Below are 22,251 nucleotides of genomic sequence, written 5' to 3'. Positions count from 1 at the left end.
CCTCAACAAGAAGACACAACACACCCAAGACTCTAGCCACCCTGCCATGCATCAAAGACATCTCAGAGATGATGACCAGATTACACCGGCTCCTAGGTATGATGGCAGCCCACAAACCTACCACCACACTGAAACAGCTCCTGATGAATTTAAAGGACTCTGTAACAAACAGCAGAATGAACATCGTATATCCTGCAAGGACTGCAGCAAACATTACATTGGACAGACAGGCAGGAAACTAGCCACCAGAATACATAAGCACCAACTAGCCACCAAAAGATATGACCAACTATCACTAGTATCCATACACACAGACAAAGAAGGACATCAGTTCGACTGGAACAGTGCATCCACCCTGGGACAGTCTCAACAAAGACAGGCACAGGAATTCCTAATGGCCTGGCACTCAAACCAGAACACCATTAGCAAACACATTGATTTGGACCCCATTTGCCAACCTCTCAGAAACAGAACTGTAAGTGATATCACCCACCACAACAGACCAAGGCACATAATAGCAAGTGAGACAGACCACCAGCATTTCATCGGAGGCTCACTGATGATGTTACCTAGCATGGTGATGAAACGTCTGAGAATAAATCTACCAGCTCATCTAGCAAGCTCACAACCTGTTTCCCTGGTATTTTTTTCCTCTGGTATTAGTTATCACATTTTCCCCCTCCCCTCCTATTGACTCTTGATTATTTAGAAATTTGTGTTTTCTTCCATGATGCAAAGTTTTTTTTATTCCTTTGCCATTCCAGGTTCTGCAATATTATTTCCGCAGCCTTTTTCTCCAATGTGTCTGGATTCAGTTTGGCCTCTCTCTTCCTTGTTCATATTTTTAAAGAAGCTATTGCTTTCTGATTTGATCTTTACTTGGTCAACTTATGTTGGATTGTAAGACCTTTCTATTCCTCAGGCCTACCATTTGCTGTTGCTTGTTTAATTCATTGTATAATTGTATAATAAAGATTCTTTGGTGTTTCTGCTTCTTCTAGCCATTCTATCTTTAAAAGATTATGGTCTGTCAACTCAGTTCATAATAGAGATACCAGTTGCCCAATGTTCTCATAACTGGATTGATAAAAAGTTGGCAGTCTTGTCTGGGATCACAATGATTGATCCGGGGTTTGTTCTTTCATAATTTTCTCTCCTTTCTACTATTTCTGCATTGGCTGTGTCAGTTCTCTCAACTAACCATCATATTATATGCCAACATTTGCAAATGTCATAAGCACTCACTGACCCAGACATTACCTGTAATAACACTATTCATAATAATAATAATAAAAAATAGAAATAGAGATGATCTAAATATGTATATTGAAGACTTCAAATTTTGTGGCTGTAACTATTTCTTCACCTTCCTCACTGTTGTTTTCAGATCATGCTGCTTTGAAGCAACTTGGTACGTTACTGCCTGAAAGGTGCTATATAACTGTTCCTGCTAGCAATATAGTAAAGTACATGATGGTATAGTACCGACATAGTTGACAGACATTAATTCATGGAATAAAAACAAAATCTTGAGTTTGCTGGAAATATTCAGCCAGTCTGCAACAGTTATAGAGAGAAATGCAGTTACTTTTGAGTTTTTGTCAGAAGAGTCATATTTACATTGATCAGACGCTTGAATGCAAGGAATAATCTGATCTCAGGCCTTTATGGGCCTTCCCTAATTTATTGTCCTTTTTTTGGTGCTGAGAATTCAATTGCATTCTGCACAATTGGAGAAGGATCGTGCAGGTGGAAGCTGAACGGCGATATTATTAAAATGAACTAATGAAAGAGGTGCCAGCAGATGGCAGTATCTTGCTGCTCAGTGCGCCCAATTCGCTGCTGACATTTTGCCAGTTTTACACTGAAGATTTCCAATAATTTGGTACGGTGATGCCAGCGATGACTCGGTAGACAGCTCGCATCTGGAGGAGAGGGTAATGCCGCTGCGGTGCTTGTGTGAAATGGATGGATTATCGTAACTACAAAGCAAGACGCACAACAAGATCGCCAGTGGCGGATTTAGTCTTGATCACATCATTGCGGATTGTGTGGTGGATTAGCAGAAGGTTATATCCAAATCAGTGTTCGTGAGAAGCTGCATATCGGTTGTGATCAGAGTCGGAGCCGTCACCAGAACCCGGGGAACGCCCAGCCCAGTGTGTTGATGCCAAGTCTTTGACCTTGTGCTGTACTGGGACTATTGGAGAAGAGCATCACTCTCACCGTTACAGAGGGAAATCCCGCTGGTTTTTCCCAGCCCCACTGACGGCCAAGGAATTGGGGCTAGGGTGGTTCACACGCGCGAAGGAAATCTCCTTTGAAATTGGAAAGCTGGGAAAGGTTCCCGAGTCAGACAGCATCAGGAGCTTCGACGCCTCTAAGGTGGTCGGCGTTTCCGTGTGAAGGGAAAAGATAGGAAGGTCTGCGTGATGAATATGAGCGGTAAGTATGTGCCTGATCTCTGCTGTACGGCCATTCCTGCTTCTCCCAGTCAGGTATAAATTCACTCATTTGTAGACTTTAACAAAGAATGTGCAGGGGCTCCGAAACAGATGATGCGCACACCTTAGTTGTCAGCATCCTCAAATGTTCACTGCACATTGAAAAGCTACATGTCTCTTTGTGTGCTGTCTGACTGCATTCACGGCTTCTTTTTAAAGCATTGTATCTGGATGAATGTGTTTCCTTGAAGTCGGCATGCCATTGATGAGATAGTAGAGCACAGACCTGCCGGATCCAGGTTGTATTTTCGTTCTTAGCAGAGCGAGCCATTCAGATTAGTCTGGGCCACAGAAATTTCCTTTCAACCATCTCCTTCAACGAGGAAGCATTTTTGATTTAACTCAAAATTATGCAAGCATGAAAACGAAATATTTTTCTTAACCAGAGTAATGTCAGGAAGGCTTGTCTAGGAATTATTTTTCCACAATAATTGGAAGTAGTAGTTATGTGCTTGGATTACTATAATTCTACATTTTAAAAAAATCTTTATTTTTTCTGATTAACTATTCATTTAGTTACCTGAGTGGCGTATATCTCCTTTTGAGCTCGATCATAATACTCACACCATGTTAACTCCCATTATTGGGTGTCAGGCTTACACTTTAGACTATTTTTTCAGCAAAGTCATCTTGCTACGTATGCTTCCACATTTACAGCAGGGGTTACTGAAAATGCCTTGACTTGAATACAATATTGAATCACAAAAGAACAAGGGTAGGCCATTCAGCCCTACAAGCAAATACACCTCATTGTGCTAGATAATAGCTAACCTGGTTTAGCTGAATTCAAAAAGATGCAGATCTAAATTAGAACCAAATATGTGAACAAGTTTGTTTTTTTTCTTTCTCCAGTCAATTACAAAGGGAATTATATTTAATTTTTTTTAGATTAGACTTACAGTGTGGAAACAGGCCCTTCGGCCCAACAAGTCCACACCGACCCGCCGAAGCGCAACCCACCCATACCCCTACATTTACCCCTTGCTACGGGCAATTTAGCATGGCCAATTCACCTGACCCGCACATCTTTGGACTGTGGGAGGAAACCGGAGCACCCGGAGGAAACCCACGCAGACACGGGGAGAACGTGCAAACTCCACACAGTCAGTCGCCTGAGTCGGGAACTGAACCCGGGTCTCAGGCGCTGTGAGGCAGCAGTGCTAACCACTGTGCCACCGTGCCGCCCACTAATTTGTCAGAGCTTCAGGTTTTGTTCCATCACAAAATAACCAAGGAAAAAATATGGATAAAGATCCCAATTAGTTCAAAATTGGTTGCAATATTTTCCATGGGATCTCGACATGCACTTCGCTAGAGTTTCTTTTTTGTGGCTGTCATGGTCTTTCACAAACACAGAGAATATTCGGTATATAAAGTAGAAGTAAACAATTTTTGTCATTGGATATAACTCTTTTAGAGGTAATAGTTTGGTTAGAATAAATGAGAAATGATCAGATGCCTCTACTTTTTAAAAAATGTGTAAGGCTGTTGATTTGACAGAATAGTCCAATCAATCTCTTCAACTGCTTTATATTGTTAAGTCAATCTACCTGTGTATTCTGTGTTCACTCTCAGTCATAACCACTCCATTTTCAAATTCCCATCCCTGCTTGCTCCACTTCAGGAATGCTTCAATTCCTGCTTATCTACAAAACCTTACTTCTTTCTAATCCTCTAAACACTTACCTTTCCTTTCATGCTTCACCATACTTCCAATCCCTTTCTCTTACCTTCATACTGCTTGCTTTTATTCATGGATTACAATCAGAAAGAGTGCACACTGTCATTTTTGCAGCCTTAACCTCTATCTAGTGAATGATAAATAGATATGGAATGGAAGGGAATTTAATATGAGATGCCAACAAGTAGTTGTGGTAGGATGATTTTTTAAGTCTACAACAGGCAGGAAGGAATGTGGTTAAACACCAATGGGTTTAAATACAAAATGTTAGACATTGGCAGGTGCTTCTATACAGCTCATGATACTTGTGACAAAGACCACAATATTAAATTAAGGGAGAACTTCAGCGAAAAAAGGTTGTTGGATATTATATTTGTCCATTCTAGTATCTACCAATGCTTAAGTTTTGATGTAAGGTTTCCTGCATCACATCTAAATGTGTAATATCTGTCAAGTTGTGTATAGAATTTTTTGTGCGATATGAGTTTCTCTACACATCATTCACATTACACATCTAAACAGGGATAACCAAAGCAGTCACTTTCACAGTAGATGAAATATCTTGCTGAATGTGCAAACGCATATCTATGACTACAGCTGCTAAGGAAAAGGACCCCTTAGCAGACTGTTGTATTGAGTTTCACTTAGTATTCCACCACTTTACTGACAGCATACTGGTGAATTAGGATATGTGATTATTAACAGACTAGCCTATATTCAGAAATAGGACCTAAATGTATGATGGAAACACCATAATACTTCATTACTTTGAAAAGTAGATTTGTCAGGATAATATTAGGATGCAAAACTCTGGATACAAGCACTGGCTTGAGATACCAGAAGAGAAAAGCTGGGAGGACTCTAGAGGTACTTAAAGTATCAAAAGATTTTGCTGGAATTAATAGAAAAAGACCATTCCCTTAACTGAGGAGCAATGATGAGGATTCATTAATTAGAGTTGTCTTCAGTTAGTGAGAAGCAAAAGTTAGGAGACATTTCTTTTTGCAGAAATAACAAGATCACCAATTTATTTCACAGGGAGTAGTCACAACAATTATTGGATATCTTAAAGGAGGAACAGATAACTATTAGAAGCAGGGGAAGTTACACTGTTGTGAGGAGAAATAAGGCACAGAGTAAAGAGCAAGCACATGTAAATGGGTCAAGTGGCTTTCTTCTTCGTTGGAAATTTCTGTGGTTTTCATAAATGTCAATTGCTGTTACATGTTAACAGTTACCCACATTAGATCATAGAAATACACAGTAGTTAAGCTTTGAAGTTTTTATGCCATGGGTACCATTAGCAATATCATATTAACAATCAGTTGTAGTCTTTCTGATTAACTATGATGAAACTGAATAGAATAGAATGAAAGGTGTTCATTTTTAGATTTATTGGAATACTGAATGCTCATGAGATCATTGTGTGTAGAAGCAGAATTTATGTCATCAAGGAATGTAAATTTCTTACCATTTAAATTGCATTTACAAGTCCACATTGCCTCACTTCTTAAATGTATAATTTCCCTTGGTATTTCCCATATACATTCCAGTCTAAGCTAAGTAAATATAAATAGAATCTAGAATCTTGACCACAATTTTTAATTTATTTTCAAAAAGACTTAGTCTGGAATTTGAAACTCCATAGTGAATTTTCTGTGAGTAATATCAGGGCAATTTGGGTGGAATCGACCACACCAACACAAAAGATGAGAACTTTTAAAGACAAGTGAGTTACACCCACAAATTACTTATGCTTTCTCTGACCTTTAATGCTCATTCAAGATTCAATTCATTCCAATGAGGCCCCACTGACAAAGTTGATTCCCCACTCCTCCCAAACGATGAGGTTCAACATTCTGTAAACTGTACTGGTTTTCAAAGTGTTTCATTTGCTGAAGTTGCACAGACACCAGGAGGCACATTATAGATGGTTTTCACATCAAATAATAGTTAATTTACCAAGAAATTGACAGTGTTCACCAAGGAAGCTATTACATTGTTGACTGTAGCTCTTTAAATCATTTTCACTGATCAAAATCACGTTACTTGCAGGTGGAAGACCGGACATATTATTGCAAAAGCTTGTTTGTGATGATAAATCTGTTTTCAGCTGCATTCATTAAACTGCTTAAAGTTTTTTTTATTAAATCCATCAAGAAATACTTGTTTATTGGAAGGAAAGTTAAATTGCTACTTCTGCTTAAATATCCAGTTGAGTTGACTCTTGAAATAATTTACATTTGTCATCATAGAAATGAATTTTAATAGATATTGACCTAACCAATACAATCTTGTGCATATCTCAGGTGCAATTTGTGAATTCCATGTGAATTAGCCTTTATTGGCATGTACACATCTAGATTTGGGTTCAATATGAAACTTTTATATCTTTTAACGATATTGTATTTTCAATGGTATAACGTATACACAGTGCAGTTGGAATATAAACCATGCAACATCCTGAATTAAACTTCTGATTACCTTTCTTAAAAATACCAGACACAAAATATCTGCTTTAGTATAAAGTGATCCCTAAGTTTCATTAATAAATCATCAGTTCAATAAAACTTGTGCCTAATAAGTTGTAAATTTATAGTCATTCTTACTGCATTTTGGATATAAGATTGGAGAATTACATGGAGAAGTGCACAGGGAATTAAACTTTTGTGCACACCTTGCTGAGACTGTAGATTGTGCAGCTCCACCACAACATTCCAAGGTTGCACAATGCCTTAAATTAAATCATTCCAATTCAGTGGAGGTATGATAGTTTGGGGGGGTGATGAGACATTATTTTTCAGTTCCATTCAGCATGCAGGCGATGTATTACATATATTTTTCTTCTAAACGTGTATCTTGAAACTTGTTTTGTCACTCCTTTGTACAGAATTAAAGTTTAGTATAAGTTGAAATTTATTTTGACCTTCTGTAATAAAGTCCCTACACCATTGTTTTGTTCCAATTCATAGGGAATATAATTTGTCAATCAATAACTCAGAGTACCCTTCTCAGTAAAATCCATTCTAGTTCAAGGGGAGATAATGAATTGGACCTGTTTCAATTTGAATTGGTAATAGCAGTGATACATTTGGTTTTACAAGAGATCAGCGATCCTTTTCCTCATTGACATTCCTTGCTGAGTGCACTTCTATTTTTCATAAATAGTGCAGCATGTTAACTTCTACCATGTGCTTCACCAAGTTTTAAAATTTGATAAAATCTCTTCAAGAAGAAGGTATGAAGCCCATTGAAATCAATCACAGCAGACTAATTTGACTAGCATATTTTAAAAGTTGAAAATTAAATTGCAATTAACAATTATTTCAACTGATGGTTGTGATCTCAAGCAGGATTTGAAGAAGTAGAATTGATTGTAACATGACCTGTAATAGCATTGTAAATAGAATTGATTTTAGAAATGCGCAGACTTGATCATTTGTTTTTTAACCTTGAAATAGCTATGCCCCAGAATTCATTAAATAGAAATTTAAAATGTTAAATCAAAGTGAAAGTAAGTTACTGTGCTGGCAGTAAACAGAATAAAAACTGCTGCATTCAGCTTATCAGATTCTTGAAGAAGTCCTTCCCTCATCCACAATAATAGACTTTGTGGTGAGTGCTGTTCATGAGCAATGAAAGCATGTAAACACTGCTCGAAGACTCTGTGGTCCCAAGTTTCCTGAAATCTGATCAAGACATAGTAGGTAGGAGATATAGATCCAATACAAATAGTAAATATTAATATAGTGCACCTTACTGTGGTAGGAAATTATACCTGTGCATGCATAAAATATTTTTGCCAATTTTTATTTTTTGACTTCTGTAAACTGCTTCTATTGAAAGACAAAAATGTAAATTGTGTGGCTGCACTTGCATATTTCAAAAGTCACACAGTACAGTCTAACTAAGACTCTTCAATTCAGTGTGCGATAGTAAAAGGTCATACAAGAGTCTTGACAGAATTGGACAGTGGATCAACTAAAAAGGTAGGTCAAAATCTTGGACAAAGAATTATACATTAAAGGAGGAGCCAGAAGGGTAGAAGAATGAATTCTAAACGTTAGACCCTAGCTAGCTAAAGGCATGCACAATAAAGAAGCGGTGAAGAAGTTTGAGAATCTGGAAGCTGTCCAAGTTGGCAAAAGACAGAGTTTTTAGAGCGTTGGAATACTGGAGGAAGTTACAGAACTTGGAAAGAAAATTTGGGAAGGTAAACTAAAAACAGAAATGAGAATGCTAAAATAAACCATTGACAAATTTGGAACTCATGTAGGTCAGTGAGCACAGGATTGGTTGATGAACAGGAATTAATGCGAGTCAAGAATTTTGAATGAGCTTAAGTTTACATACTGCTGAAGAGAGTAGGCTGCCCTGAAGATCCTTCAAATAGATGAAACAGCAAAAACCATCAGTGAAGGTTTCAGCAGCGGAGAACAAAGGCAGATGTGAAAAATAAAAACATGAAGGAACAGATGAAATGTTTTCTTAGAAAATCAGACAGTAAAGTTGGATTTGTACAAACAATTGTTTAAACTTGGAAAGAACATAGAAAATTCATAAATTGACATAATTGTCAAAAGAAGAAAAGGAGAAATCAAGAGAATTATTTTTATGCAGAAATTTGAAAGTGTTGAAAGCAGAATGTATATTGGGCAGAGTTTCTGCTATGAAAGCAATGGCGAGGTTAACTTGGAAAATGGAACTCAAGGCAGAAAGGGGCTTCCATTGTGATTAGAGGCATTCAGGTGGAAGTGGACAGAAGAAACAAATTTCCCCAGGGTTCCAGGAGGCCTTCAAAAACTACGCTCAGAAGAAAGTGAAAACACTTTCCCAATGAGTCTAATTACTGGAGGCTAGATCGGAGGACCTGGAAACAGTTCCACAAGACTTCAAGGTCAGTATATGCATCTTCTCAAGACATTCCCTAGCCACTGCTTCATCAATCTCTCAAAATTGTTTCCATCAATTAAATCGAGCTGCAGGACAAAAATCTTTAGCATTCAGTCCAATAATTATGAACAAAATGATGATTGATTTTTTTTGCAACAAAGTTAGCTGTTTTCTAATGAAATTTGGAATAGCTGCCCAACTAGATCATTCATTCGAGTGAAACATGACTGGTCATAATGAACCACTCAGTTGTCATCAATTTCAAGGTTCATGCTGTTTCCAAATTTCGCATGGAATTGGACTTTAAGATCTGATAACATCAATCTCTTGCACTGCTCAATGCATTTCACCTTCATTGCTTACCCAGTAGCAGTCCCTGGCACTCAGGGCTCCCACCAAACATCTACTTCTTCAGATACCCTAGTTTTTGCTCATGCCATGATAGCCCACATCTCATTTCCCATATCTCATTGCCTTCACTTGCCCCTGAGTTCCTGCTTCTGGGTGCCATTCATAGGGGCTGCTAAGCAGGGAAAATGATTAATACCACTGCTTTTGTGAAGAGGCCCCATCACTTGAAAATCACAGCAGGTTGGGCAGCATCTGAGGAGCAGGAAAATCAATGATTTTCCTGCTCCTCAGATGCTGCCTGACCTGCTGTGCTTTTCCAGCACCACTCTAATCTAAACTCTGGTTTCCAGCATCTGCAGTCCTCCCTTTTGCCATAGTGAGACTCAGCACATGATCAGTCATCTGGCATGACTGAGGTGTAGGCAGGCTAGTATTAAAGGATGATTAGCCGATAAGTTATCACAAGGTGAGATGTAGTGAGTACTGATAACGTTAACTCATGATGAGGAGCTCAGTGGGGTGATGCATGGGAGAGTGTTGATGGGCATGCACAGTGAAGCACGTGGTTATTGACAGACCTGCAACACAGCTATCAAGGAGTATGAAGAGGACCAGCATCAACTTTCCAGAGGGCAGCACACCCTCTGTGTAGCCATTGCACTATAATTCTGGCTTACCTTTCCAAATCTGATGCTGCTTTTGAATAGACAAGACACCAATGTTTCCACCTTTCCTGTGGGGCAACACTCTCAAGGCAAATCCAGAAATTCACCATAGTACTTCAAAAACATTCCAGTATAATTGCAGACACTTTGCAAAAGAAACAATTCAAAGAAGACATTGCTTGAAATACAGGTACCTGGTCCTTGGACACAAGTCCCACTTCAAGCTTATTATTTCCTAAGTGAGTAATTGACTAATGTGGGGTGCTCAGATCCCATTCACCCCTCATTGGGCTCTCCAATGGCCTGTTTATTGTAAATCAACATGTTCTGGTGCACATAATTTAGTCTGACATGTGTTCTTATCCTCAGTAAACATCACATGTATGAAATGTATGACATGCGGTTTGTCCCTACTATCTGAGGAAATTTTAATGCCTCTATATTTTTCCAAATATGAAAATCTTAAATGTATATAGTTTTCCATGTGATTGCATGCCACCTTACAGGAGAAATGCATCTTTACAGTGAGGTAATTAGGATGTCAGCTGTGATCAAAAACAGCAAAACCTATTTTTGGCAAAAGACATGGTGATGAGAGGAATGGCATTCAGTTGGAGGAATGATGCATTCTTTTTTATTGCTCATGGGATGTGGACATTGTTAGATGGGGCAGCGCTTAACGCCCATCCCTAGTGCCTGTGGTGGTGAGCTCCCTTTTTGAATGACTGCAGTCCATTTGGTGTAAGTACACCCACAATCTTGATGGAGATGGAGTTCCAAGTTTTTGACCCAGCAACACTGAAGAAGCAACAATATATTTCCAACTTTGGATGGGAGTGGCTTGGAGAGGAACTTATAGGTGGTGGTGATATTCCCATGTATCTGCTGGTCCACTAGATGATATTGGTCATGGCTTTGGAAGGTGCTGTCTACGGAGGCTTGGTGAGTTTCAACAGTGCATTTTATAGATGATACACACTACAGGTAGTTCTTCTATAACGCAATGGTTGTGTTCTTGTGCAACCCATGTTGTTGAAAGATCACGCTTTAGAAATAGTGGTTAAAGTGTTGACAATGTAATCACATTACAGCTAACACATATTTTAAAAGTTTGTGCTTTAGAAACAGTGTCCCCAGTTCAGCAATTGCATTATAGTGAATTTGCTAAAAATAGGTTTTGCTGTTTTTGATCACAGCTGACATTGCCTCAATGCAAATGTGTAATGTAAATGTGAAACTATGTACCTTTCCTGCAAGGTGGCATGTAATCACATGGAAAACTATATAAATTTAAGACTTCCATATTCGCATGTTATAGCAGCACAACCTGTGCCGCAATAAGAGGTGATGCCAATCATGGCTGTTTTGTACAGAGTGATGTTTAGCTTCTTGAGTGTTGTACAACCACAACTATTTTCCTTTGTATTAGTTATGACTGTAGTCAATGGAGAATTTACCACCTGTTTCCCACTAACTAATTTTACCTAAGCTCCTTAATTCCACTATCAATCAAATGCCCTCTTGATATCAAGGGCAGTCACTCCCATATCACATTTGGAATACATTTCTTTTATCCCTGTTTGAACCAAATGTGCAGTGAGGTCAGGAACTGAGTGGTCCTGATGGAATCCACACTGAGTATTATTTGTAGTGATTCATAGAATCATATACAGTGTGGAAACAGACATTAGGCACAACAAGTACAAAGAGTATCCCACTCAGACCCATTCCCCCACCCAAATCCTATTTTTACATTTCCCCTGACTAATGCACCTCACCTACACATCCCTGAACACTACAGGGCAATTTAACAAGGCAAATCTATCTAACCTGCGCACCTTTAGACTGTGGGAGGAAACCAGAGCATCCAAAGGAAACCCACGTAGACGCTGAGAGAATATGCAAACCCCACACAGTCGCTCGAGGATGGAATTGAACCAGATACCCTGGCGCTGTGAGGCAGCAGTGCTAACCATTGACCCACCATGCCACCCCTTTTTCTGATGGACATGATACTGTGCCATAGCCCTTAGAACGTCAGCTGAAATTGTATCACAGCAAGTTACAATTCTATAAATCTGACCATTTGTGGGCTATGTGCAAAAAGTGACTGTCAAAGGTATTGATTGCTATAGCTAACCCATTGGTTTACTGCTGTTCTTCAGGGAATAGAACCTGTCTCATTGAACTGGTTTGGCTATCATTCATTATTGTCAATGGTCTAGGCAGTGTATTTATATGGGTTATTAATCTATACTGTACAATATTACCCTTAAGGTGTATTACAACACTGAAAAATTGCTGTTAATGTGTATGTACAAGGCAGTCAGATATAATTCTGCAATTGTCATGATCCACAATTACTCATGGACTCCATTAGGAATCTTTGAGGTGATTGATTCATGTGTGCATGTGTTATTTAGAGACTCCCCTTACATATTTGAAAGATGCAGAAATGACTAAGTGCAATCACATACAATACTATTAGCAGAGACAGAAATTTTGAGTAGAATTTTCATCTTTTTTTGACTTTGGTTTTCATTAGAACTGACCGTGGTCAAAATCCTATTGGGTGCTACATCAGGAGATCATCCATAACAAAGGTCCAATAGCTGTTGTTTAAGTGTGCCTTGGTTTTACATTGTTGGTTGAAAAAAATGTTCCTTTCGATTTTGCAGATACAGGTAAACTTAGCAAATGAATTGATATGAACTACTTAAATCATTAGCAACTAGCAGAGTAGCAGCATTTATTCATCTTCAGTCTCACAAAAAACAAAAATAGCATCCTTGACCCAACTATCTTAGCCGTTTCATTAATGACATTCTCTCAGCCAGACATGGGGATGTTCCCTTACAATTGCAGAATGTTCAGCATCATTTTTGATTCCTGAGATACAGAAACAGTCCATGTCCAAATGGCTTCAAAAATGCTTGGATTAATGCAACAAGATAAAACTACAGAGATTGAAACTGTGATTGAAGTATTTCTACAGCTTAAAAAGAAGCTTCAAAGAAAAGATAAACAACAGAATATAAGAATTTAAAATAAAAAATGAATCAAGAGTTCAAAACTAGGGTTTTTTTAAGGTCGGAGGAGAAAGATTTAAAAAAGGGGCAACTTTTTAAACAGAGAGTGATTAATGTGTAAAATGAACTGCCTGAGTATGTGGTGGATGCAGGTAAAGTTACAGCATTTAAACAAAAACATTTGGTTAAGTATATGAATGGGAGAGATTTGGAGGGATATGTGCTAAACATAGCCAGGTGAAACAAATTTAGTTTGGGATTACGGTTAGTGTAGACTGGTTGAACTGAAGGATCTGTTTCCATGCTGCATGCCTCTATGACCCTAATTATAGAGTCTTTTAGAATTCCCTTTTATTGGTTAACTTAATGATACCAATGTGATGTCTTTTTAAATGTAAAATAACATAGGACCGAGGGCTACTTCTTAGCAAAAGTGCAAGTTGTTAATAATCATATTTTTGAAAGGTCAAACTGACCATTCTTGTTGATTATTGTCAATTTTTTAAACATTTTAAAATTCCTATACTTCCATATTTCAAGGAAAGCAGGGATCCTCAAAGCTTAACCATCAAAGTATTAACATGAGGCGGCATGGTGGCTCAGCGGTTAGCACTGCTGCCTCACAACACCAAGGTCCCAGTGTCGATTCCAGCCTTAGGTGACTGTCTGTATCGAGTTTGCACATTCTCTCCATGTCTGCGTGGGTTTCATCCGGGTGCTCCAGTTTCCTCCCACAATCCAAAGATGTGCAGGTCAGGTGAATTGGCCATGCTAAATTGCTCATAGTGTTAGGTGCATTAGTCAGAGGGAAATGGGTTACTCTTTGGAGGGTCGGTGTGGACTGGTTGGGCCGAAGGGCCTGTTTCTGCACTGTAAAGAATCGAATCTGTAAGGAATCTAATCTAAAACATCCTTCAGATGTAAATGCTCTCTTGCAATAAAATGACTGAGCTGTGTATTATAAACTTTGCTTTACAAACCTTGCTCTTGCAGAATCCTGCCATAGGACAGTTGGTGTTTAAGTGATAATTGTAAATTGTCATGAGCATAAAGAAGCTAAAAACAATGACTGCAGATGCTGGAAACCAGATTCTGGATTAGAGTGGTGCTGGAAAAGCACAGCAGTTCGGACAGCATCCAAGGAGCAGGAAAATTGATGTTTCGGGCAAAAGCCCTTCATCAGGAATACAGCTATTCCTGTATTCCTGATGAAGGGCTTTTGCCCGAAACATAAATTTTCCTGCTCCTTGGATGCTGTCTGAACTGCTGTGCTTTTCCAGCACCACTCTAATCCAGAATGAGCATAAAGAAGAACAAATGGCAAGAAGTTGATAATGCGTTTATCTAAATTAGTGACTGAATATATAACAAAGTGTTAATTTTGAAAGCTGGCAATTAACACAAGTTCTTTAAGTGCACCATCATTTCAAAAACAGCAAGGCTTCAGCTTGGCATGAAAACCTTAGAAATTTCATAATTTCACATTGTATGGTAAACAACTAGAGTGAAATGCATTAGCTGTATAAACAAGTTCAATAATAGTTTGCTAAAGGGAATTTGGAAAGGAAAGAAATGCAGGGTTATAAGGAAGTTCATGAAAGCAGAGTTAATTGAAAAGCTCTATCAAACAGCCAACACAGGGAAAAACAAAAGTTCCTGGAGAAACTCAGCGGGCACAGTCAACATAGGGACAATGAGACAAATAACCTTCCTCTCTACAGATTTCTTCTTCTTATGTTGCTTCTGATTGTTTTGCTAAATAACGTAATTGTAAATTTTCTGCTTACCAGCTCTTCAGAAACTGGAGACAGTTTACTGTATTTAAGCTTATCAAACCCCTTCAAGATTTTGACCACCTAGAGCGAATCATACATTAAATTTCCATAATATTCTCTGTTTTAAGGAGGATAACTTCAGCTTCTCTAGTTTCAATTTGTTGAAGTGTTTTGTTTCTGATACTATTGCCTAGTTCCTCCTTAAACAGGTTAAACAAATCCAACTAGAGTGTTATGAATGAATTTATCCAGGTGTCTTTCAACACCTAGCAGTCAAATCACTACAAACACAAGCTGGTACCAATGCAAAACCATCCTAATTTTATTGTAATAAAAGTTGTAATAGCTTTTATAATAGTTATATCTATTATATTTCTATACTATCTCTATTCAGCCCCTTAGACTTAACAATACTTCGCAAGTCTCTTGTGGATTTGGACAGCCATGCTCTCTCTCTGTCTTTGTCTCTGAGGGACTGCAAAACTGCTTTCTCTCTTCCTGTCTCTCTCTCGATGGTCAGCAGCCTTTTACCATGCTGGTCTCCTCAGAAGGTCCAAGAGACTGGTCTACAAGTGAACCCTGTTTTTATACCTTTTTGGATGGTTTTCTCAAACTTTTTATAGTCTTGGCCAATCAGGGAGACTCACTTAATAGGCTGAAACATTATCAGTCATTGGGATGGATTGCTACAGTTTGTATCTTTGTGTGGCAGGACCTGGTGACTTTCAATCCAGACCCTCCTTTGTTTGGTGGATAAGTTGCCCAGGATAACTGTTGCCTTTTACATTATGCAATCTCACTGTGTCTGGTGTGTGGGTTTTGTGACTGCAGAGTTTCACTTGGCCAATGTACCCAGCATCCATTTAGACAAGTTAGCAATCGAAATCTGTTTTAGCAAGGAGGCCTGCTACATTACCATTCTAATAAACCTCCTCTACACCCACACTAAGATCTTCACACCTTTCCAAGAGTTGGCTAGAATTGACCTCAATACTCCACATGGGAATTTTCACTTAGCATAACACCCTATTTTTGTACACTACACCTCAAACTATAAAGTAAAGGTTCTCATAAATCTCATAAATCTTATTAGCAGCCTTCTTAATTTATTCTATCACTTTCAAAGACTTGAGTTCACACTCCTCCGGGCCTCTCTGTTCTTGTACCTTAAGCACTATCGCCACTATTTGTCCTTTAGCCCCTTTCAAATCCACACAGTGCACGTTGCTGTTTTAAACCTCAGGCTTCAACATTGGTAACAGATCTGTTATGTGCTAAATTATCAAGCGCATTTTGAAAGTGCCTATATAAAGTATCAACCACTCTACCCTTTTCTCAGTCTTACCATTATAAAAGACATCTATCAGATCAGTCAAACACTATTTGGTTCTACCACACTGAGGCTATTTTTTCTCATTAGGTATTGGGTATGAAAGAAAAAGAAAGATGGATTTGCAATTTTTTATAGTGCCCTTTCACAACCTCAGAATGTCTCAATGTGTTTTATAATTAATGGAGTACTTCCAAATTGTAGTCATTGTTGTTATGTGTGAAACTCAGAAAAAGAAATAAGTGCACAGCACATTCCCACAAAACTGTAATGTGATAATGATCAAATAAGCTGATTGGGGGAATATATTTCAGAAGAACAAAAGAATTAGATCCAGGAGTAGGATATTCAGTCCCTCAGTCTGCCATTCTGTAAGTTCATGGTTGAACTGTCCCTAGCCTCAATTCCTCTCTCATGCTAGCTCTATATATCCCTCAGCTCCCTGATATTTCAAAAATCTATCTAGTTATTTTTTAAATGATTCTTTAAATCTGAGATAGAGAATTCTGGACATTCATTATCCAATGAGAGAATAAATTTCTCCACATCTCAGTTTTAAATGAATGTGCCATAACTATGTTCCGGGTTTGAGACTCCTCTACTAGTGGAAACATCTTCTCCACGTCTACTCTGTCAAGCCCCTTCAGAATCTCGTATGATTCAATCAGATCACATTCTACTAAACTCATTCCAAGAACCAGCCTTGGGAAGCTCTTTTGACATGTCTTCAACACCGGTATGTCCTTCCTGAAATATGAAGACCTTAACAGTATTCAGTGCTAGGGCCTCAGCAACACCATGTATAGTTGCAACTAGAGTTCCCTATTTATAAACTCTAACCCCTAGAAATAAAGGCCAAAATTCCTTGTTAATTAATTGTTGCCTATGCACGCTGATTTTTTTTGTATGTCATGAACAAGAACACTCAGACCCCTCTGCATTACTCTTTTGGAGTCTTTCTCTATTTAAATAATAGCCTGTCCTTTGGTTCTTCTTACCAAAGTGCATGACCTCATAAATGGACTCTGGCATTTTAGGCTAGCTGACCTCGAGTTTCCTGCAGTCTGTCTCCTGAACTTCTACATTGGTTGCTTTCAAATCAGCTGGAATCCTTCCAGGATCCAATAAGTTCTGGAATATTTCAAAAATGGCCCCACTATCCCTACAGTCACTTTCTTTAAAACTCTTGAAGTCAGCTGTTAGGTTCTAGCAATTTGTCCACATTTAGTCCCATTAGTTGTCAAATGCTTTGCTGTTTGCGTTAGAAACTTATGGTGGAAGTTAGAAGATCTTTCTTCCCATTAGCATCTTGCTTATCTGATATTATTGGGATATTTATACTTGTATGTTTATCTTGTCCAGAACACCATGGATAAATTCTCATTTTCTTTGAAAAAGTTATTGTGAATCTTTAATGCATACCCAAAGGAACAAATGAGGCCTCAGTTTAATATCCCATCTAAAAGATTGTACCTCCAACAGTACAGCATTTTTTCAGACTGGTTTTTGCTGTCAAGCTTCTTGTATGAGACTCAAATCCACAATCTACTGAATTGGGCAAAATTGTAATCAACTGAACCATGGCTGAAAAGCGTGGCATCATGGAAATTCAGGAATAAAATGTTCATAGTTGTCCTTCAATTTATTTTAATTAGAAGAAAACAGTAAGCTGTGTCTACTTGAATTAGTAATAAATGCTCTGAACATCCAAGTATCCAGCTAAAGTATTGAAAAGCAATATTTGCTCCATTAACATTTTAGAAGTATGAAAGCAAATATTTAACAAAATATAAATGTAGATATTGACCTTTCTGAGGTTTCTTCTTCTAGGATCCAATGTTAACAGCTCACAATACCTTAAAGAATTTCTAAGCTTTACAGAGATTAATGATGATAATAAATAGTCATAAATAGTCACCCAGATAATGTAGGGAAGATGTATAGAAGTTATCATTTATATTTGGTAACATTACAAAAGCATTTTCAGCTGTGATTTGCCGAAACATAAGTGTATCTGCCTTTCATATTGCATTTTGTCATCCACTGAGAAGCTTGCGTAATTGAGATTATATTAATAGGATCGCAGATCATTATAGTGTGTACGTTCACAGGCAACTGTTTGACCTCTATTTACATATTGCTCATCTGCTGCTACTGACATTAAACTTATGGAAGATGGCATAGCTAGGCTTTAGAAGTCTGTAAACCTGTATACACACTGAAGATGTAGGGAGCTGTCATGTGATTGTGTCATACACATAGATTTCAGAGTGCATTCAAACAATCCATCAATATGTGCAGAGCTGTCTGTGAAGTAACTGTACTCCAGTGATGAGTGGAAAAAAGCTGAGCTGTAATTATTGGAAGCCAGAGCGGAAATCTGTCATAAAAAGACCTGTCAGTGGAAGTGGGAACTATGGTGCTATAAAACACTAAAACAATCCTCATAATCTTGGCACTGAAGCAAATATATAAAAACAATCTCTTCCTTTAGACAATATAATTTTCCCCAGCCAATTTTCATCCTCCTCTTGAATGTGGTGAAATGTAGCGTGCAATTATTTTACTAGCAGTTGCGAGCACCACACCCAATTATTCACTCTCTATATGCACTGGGAGATGATTGCTGGCAATTTACTTGATGTTATAGGTCCTGCTGCCTTCTGTACTTGCTGTTTAATGGCCTGCCGCAGTTCAAAATGGCAGCTTACCACCACCTTCTCAAGGCAACCAAGGATAAGCGACACATGTCAGTCAGTTAGCGACACACACACCTCACGAATGAATAAGAGAAAACTTCTTTCCTTTGCAGAGCAGACCTATCAGAAGCAGGATCTTGACTGACTTTTGTCCTTTATCTGCTTGATTGGGTTTAGATAATTCAATAGAATATGGATTTGTATGTTTTAGTGATGTATTGGAAAGTTCATTACAGACAAAAGTGTTGGAATTTTAAGATTTTTAATGGTTGTTATCTGAACGTTACTTCAATGGGAAACAAAATTTAAGCATTGTTGTATTGTTGGCTATTATGAAATGTGCAATTGAGAAAGAAAAACACAGAGGATATTTTTTAAATGTCTGGGAGGGTGACTCATCCCCAACTGTAAAGTTATTTTGCTGGAAAATCTCAGCAGATCTGACAACATCTGTAGAGAGAAATCAGAGTTAGCGTTTTTGATTCAGGGGCCCATCTTCAGAACTCACTGGACCCAAAACGTTAACTCTAATTCCTCTCCACAGATGATGCCAGACCTGCAGAAATTTTCCATCAATTTATGTTCTTCTTTCAGATTTCCAGGATCCTCAGTTCTTTCATCTTTTTGCAAAGTCATTTTATTCTTTCTTTGTCGTGAAAAGAGTCAAAAGAAAACCACGGATTACTTTGAACTCCAGATTCAGCCCAGTGATGTAGAGAAGCCATCTTCTTATATTGTAGAACATCTTCTCACCATTATTGGACAAGTGTCTGCATGCAAAAATGCCATTTTCATTGAATGAATTTGGTGAAAGATTCATAAACAGATTAGCCTCAAAATGGACATTTCATCAGAAGTGTTACTATTTTGGGCATTTACAAGCCAGGTCATGTTGAGCAAATTTTGAAAGGTACTGATAAGTTTATAAAGGAAGATGTCATCTGTAACCTTAAATAGGGCATTGTTGTCGGTGTGTTAAACAAGATAAAAACAAGCATTTTACTTCCAAAAAGCACATTTATTTTGATTTGAGAAATCCATTAATTTCAGCCAGTTAGTAAGTTTATGAGGTTTCAATAGCATACTGAGAACACTTAATATTTATGTACCAGTTAATAACAGGAAATTAATTCTTTGTTGACAAATGCATTTTGTTCTCGGCTCAGTACCAAGAAAGAAGTGTTTTCATTTTACTCGATTCTGGACTTTAGCCACTCATGTATCAGATCATTCTAGAAGTTTATTTTCCTAAAGCAAATTCTGAGATACTGCTTAGAAAATTCAGGAAAAAAAAAGGAAGCTTTCTATAGCTTCAATTTACATTTCTGACGTTCCCTTACTTTTGCTTCATTTATTTCCCCTCCACACAGTCCAGTGAAAACAATGGTGGAAAACTTGTGCATAAAACAGAGTGTAGTCAGAAACCTGCTTGGTCCACTGACAGTCAAAATTCCATCTGTGAATCAGAGCATCCCTGCAGTGCAGAAGCAGGCCATTCAGCCCATGCAGTTCCCCAATCCTCCGAAGAGCATCCCATCCAGACCTATCCCTTCCCCTATGCCTGTAACCCTGCATTTCCTATAGCTTTTCCACTTAACCTACACATCCCTGGACATAATTTAGCAAAGGTGGATCGGCCAATCCACGTAACCTGCAACATCTTTGGACTTTGGGAGGAAACCAGAGCAGCTGGGTGAAACCCACGCAGACACGTGGAGAATGTGCAAACTCCACACAGACAGTCACCCGAGGCTGGAATCCAACCCAAGTGAGGCAGCAATGCTAACCACTGAGCCACACATCGCCCTATGCTTGCATTCCATTCTACCCGGGTTTTCTGTTTCAGTACTACATTCCACTCCTTGAGATGCTTTGCTCAGCTAATCTGTTGCCCAGAATTTGTTTTTTTGGATTTTTCATGATTACAATGTTCACCCACCCGCAGTTTACTGATCAGTCCTCGAAAGATGTTAGGTATTCTAGTCTAGTTTCTGACCTAGTTCTAACTTCACATGTGAGAAGAAGCAGTACAAATTTGCTGTATGAAATAACTTGCACTTTAACTCTTCCCTTCTATTTATACTTAAGTGACCACGTGTCTATTTTGTTAAATTACCTTCACGATTATCAATTATGATTTTCTTGCAGTTTGTCTTACTTGTTTAAATAATAATGTTACTTTTGAATTGCCAGCCAAGAATAGTAGCTAATTATTCCTTGTTGTCCTTGTTTATTATTTTGAATGCATATTATGGAGTCATAGAGTCACAGAGTCCTACAGTACGGGGACAGGCCCTTTAGCCCAAACTGGTCCATTCCAACCAAAATGTACATTTACGCAAACCCTATTTCCCTGCACTTGGCCCATGTGCTTCTAAACCTTTCCCATCCATGTATTTGTCCAAATGTCCTTTCAATATTGTTAATGTACCCGGCTCAACTACTTCTGCTGTCAGGTCATTCCATATGCATACCATCCTCTGTGTAAAAAAGTTGTCCCTCAGGTTCACTTTTATTCTTTCTCCTCTAAACTTAAACTGATGCCCTCTAGACCTTGATTCTCCAACCCTGGGAAAAAGACTGAGTACATTCACCCTATCCATGCCTCTCATGATCTAATACATTCAATGAAATCCCCCCACAGTCTCCTATGGTCCTGAGAAAAACGTCCCAGCTTGTGCAACCTCTCCCTATAACTCAAACCATGGAGTTTTGGCAACATCCTTTTAAATTTCTTCTGTACTCTTTCCAGTTTAGTAATATCTTTCTATAGCAAGGTGACCAAAACTGAACACAATACTCCATGTGTGGCCTCACCAATGTCCTGTACAACTGCAACATAACTTCTCAAGTTTGATACTCAATGCCCTGACTAATGAGAGTCAGTGTGCTAAAAGTCTTCTTCACCACCCTGTCTATGTCTGACTTCACTTTCAGAAAACTGTGCACCTGAACTCCAAGGTCACACTGCACTCCTTAACACGCTATCATTCACCATGAATCTCCTACCTTGATTTGACTTTCCAAAATTATCTATATTAAACTCCATTTACCATATCTTGGCCCATTTCTCCAGCTGGTCAATGTCTTGCTGCAGTTTCTGATAACCTTTCTCACTGTCCACGATACCGTCTATTTTAGTGTCATCTGAAAACATATTAATCATGCTTTGTACTTTCTCCTCCAAATCATTGATAAAGATAACAACAGTAATGGGCCCAGCACCGACCCCTGAGGCACTCCATTAGTCACAGGCCTCCAGTCTGATAAGCATTCTTCCTTTATTATCCTCTGCTTCCTACCATCAAGCCAGTTGAGTATCCA

At 38.4% G+C, this 22,251-nt stretch overlaps 1 protein-coding gene across 1 annotated transcript in view; it reads left to right on the top strand.

The window, feature by feature from the left end:
- Positions 1-1,901: 1,901 nt before the first annotated feature.
- Positions 1,902-22,251, top strand: part of ablim3 (actin binding LIM protein family, member 3) — a 344,253-nt gene continuing 323,903 nt past the window's right edge. The window contains exon 1 of the mRNA XM_060837095.1: positions 1,902-2,445. Within this exon, the coding sequence (XP_060693078.1) occupies positions 2,433-2,445 (13 nt within the window). The 5' untranslated portion in view covers positions 1,902-2,432. The remainder of the gene's footprint in view (positions 2,446-22,251) is intronic.

The sequence above is a fragment of the Hemiscyllium ocellatum genome, chromosome 16, assembly GCF_020745735.1.
Source record: "Hemiscyllium ocellatum isolate sHemOce1 chromosome 16, sHemOce1.pat.X.cur, whole genome shotgun sequence".
In the NCBI taxonomy this organism is placed as follows: Eukaryota; Metazoa; Chordata; class Chondrichthyes; order Orectolobiformes; family Hemiscylliidae; genus Hemiscyllium; species Hemiscyllium ocellatum.
This window is presented reverse-complemented; position numbering and strand designations above follow the sequence as displayed.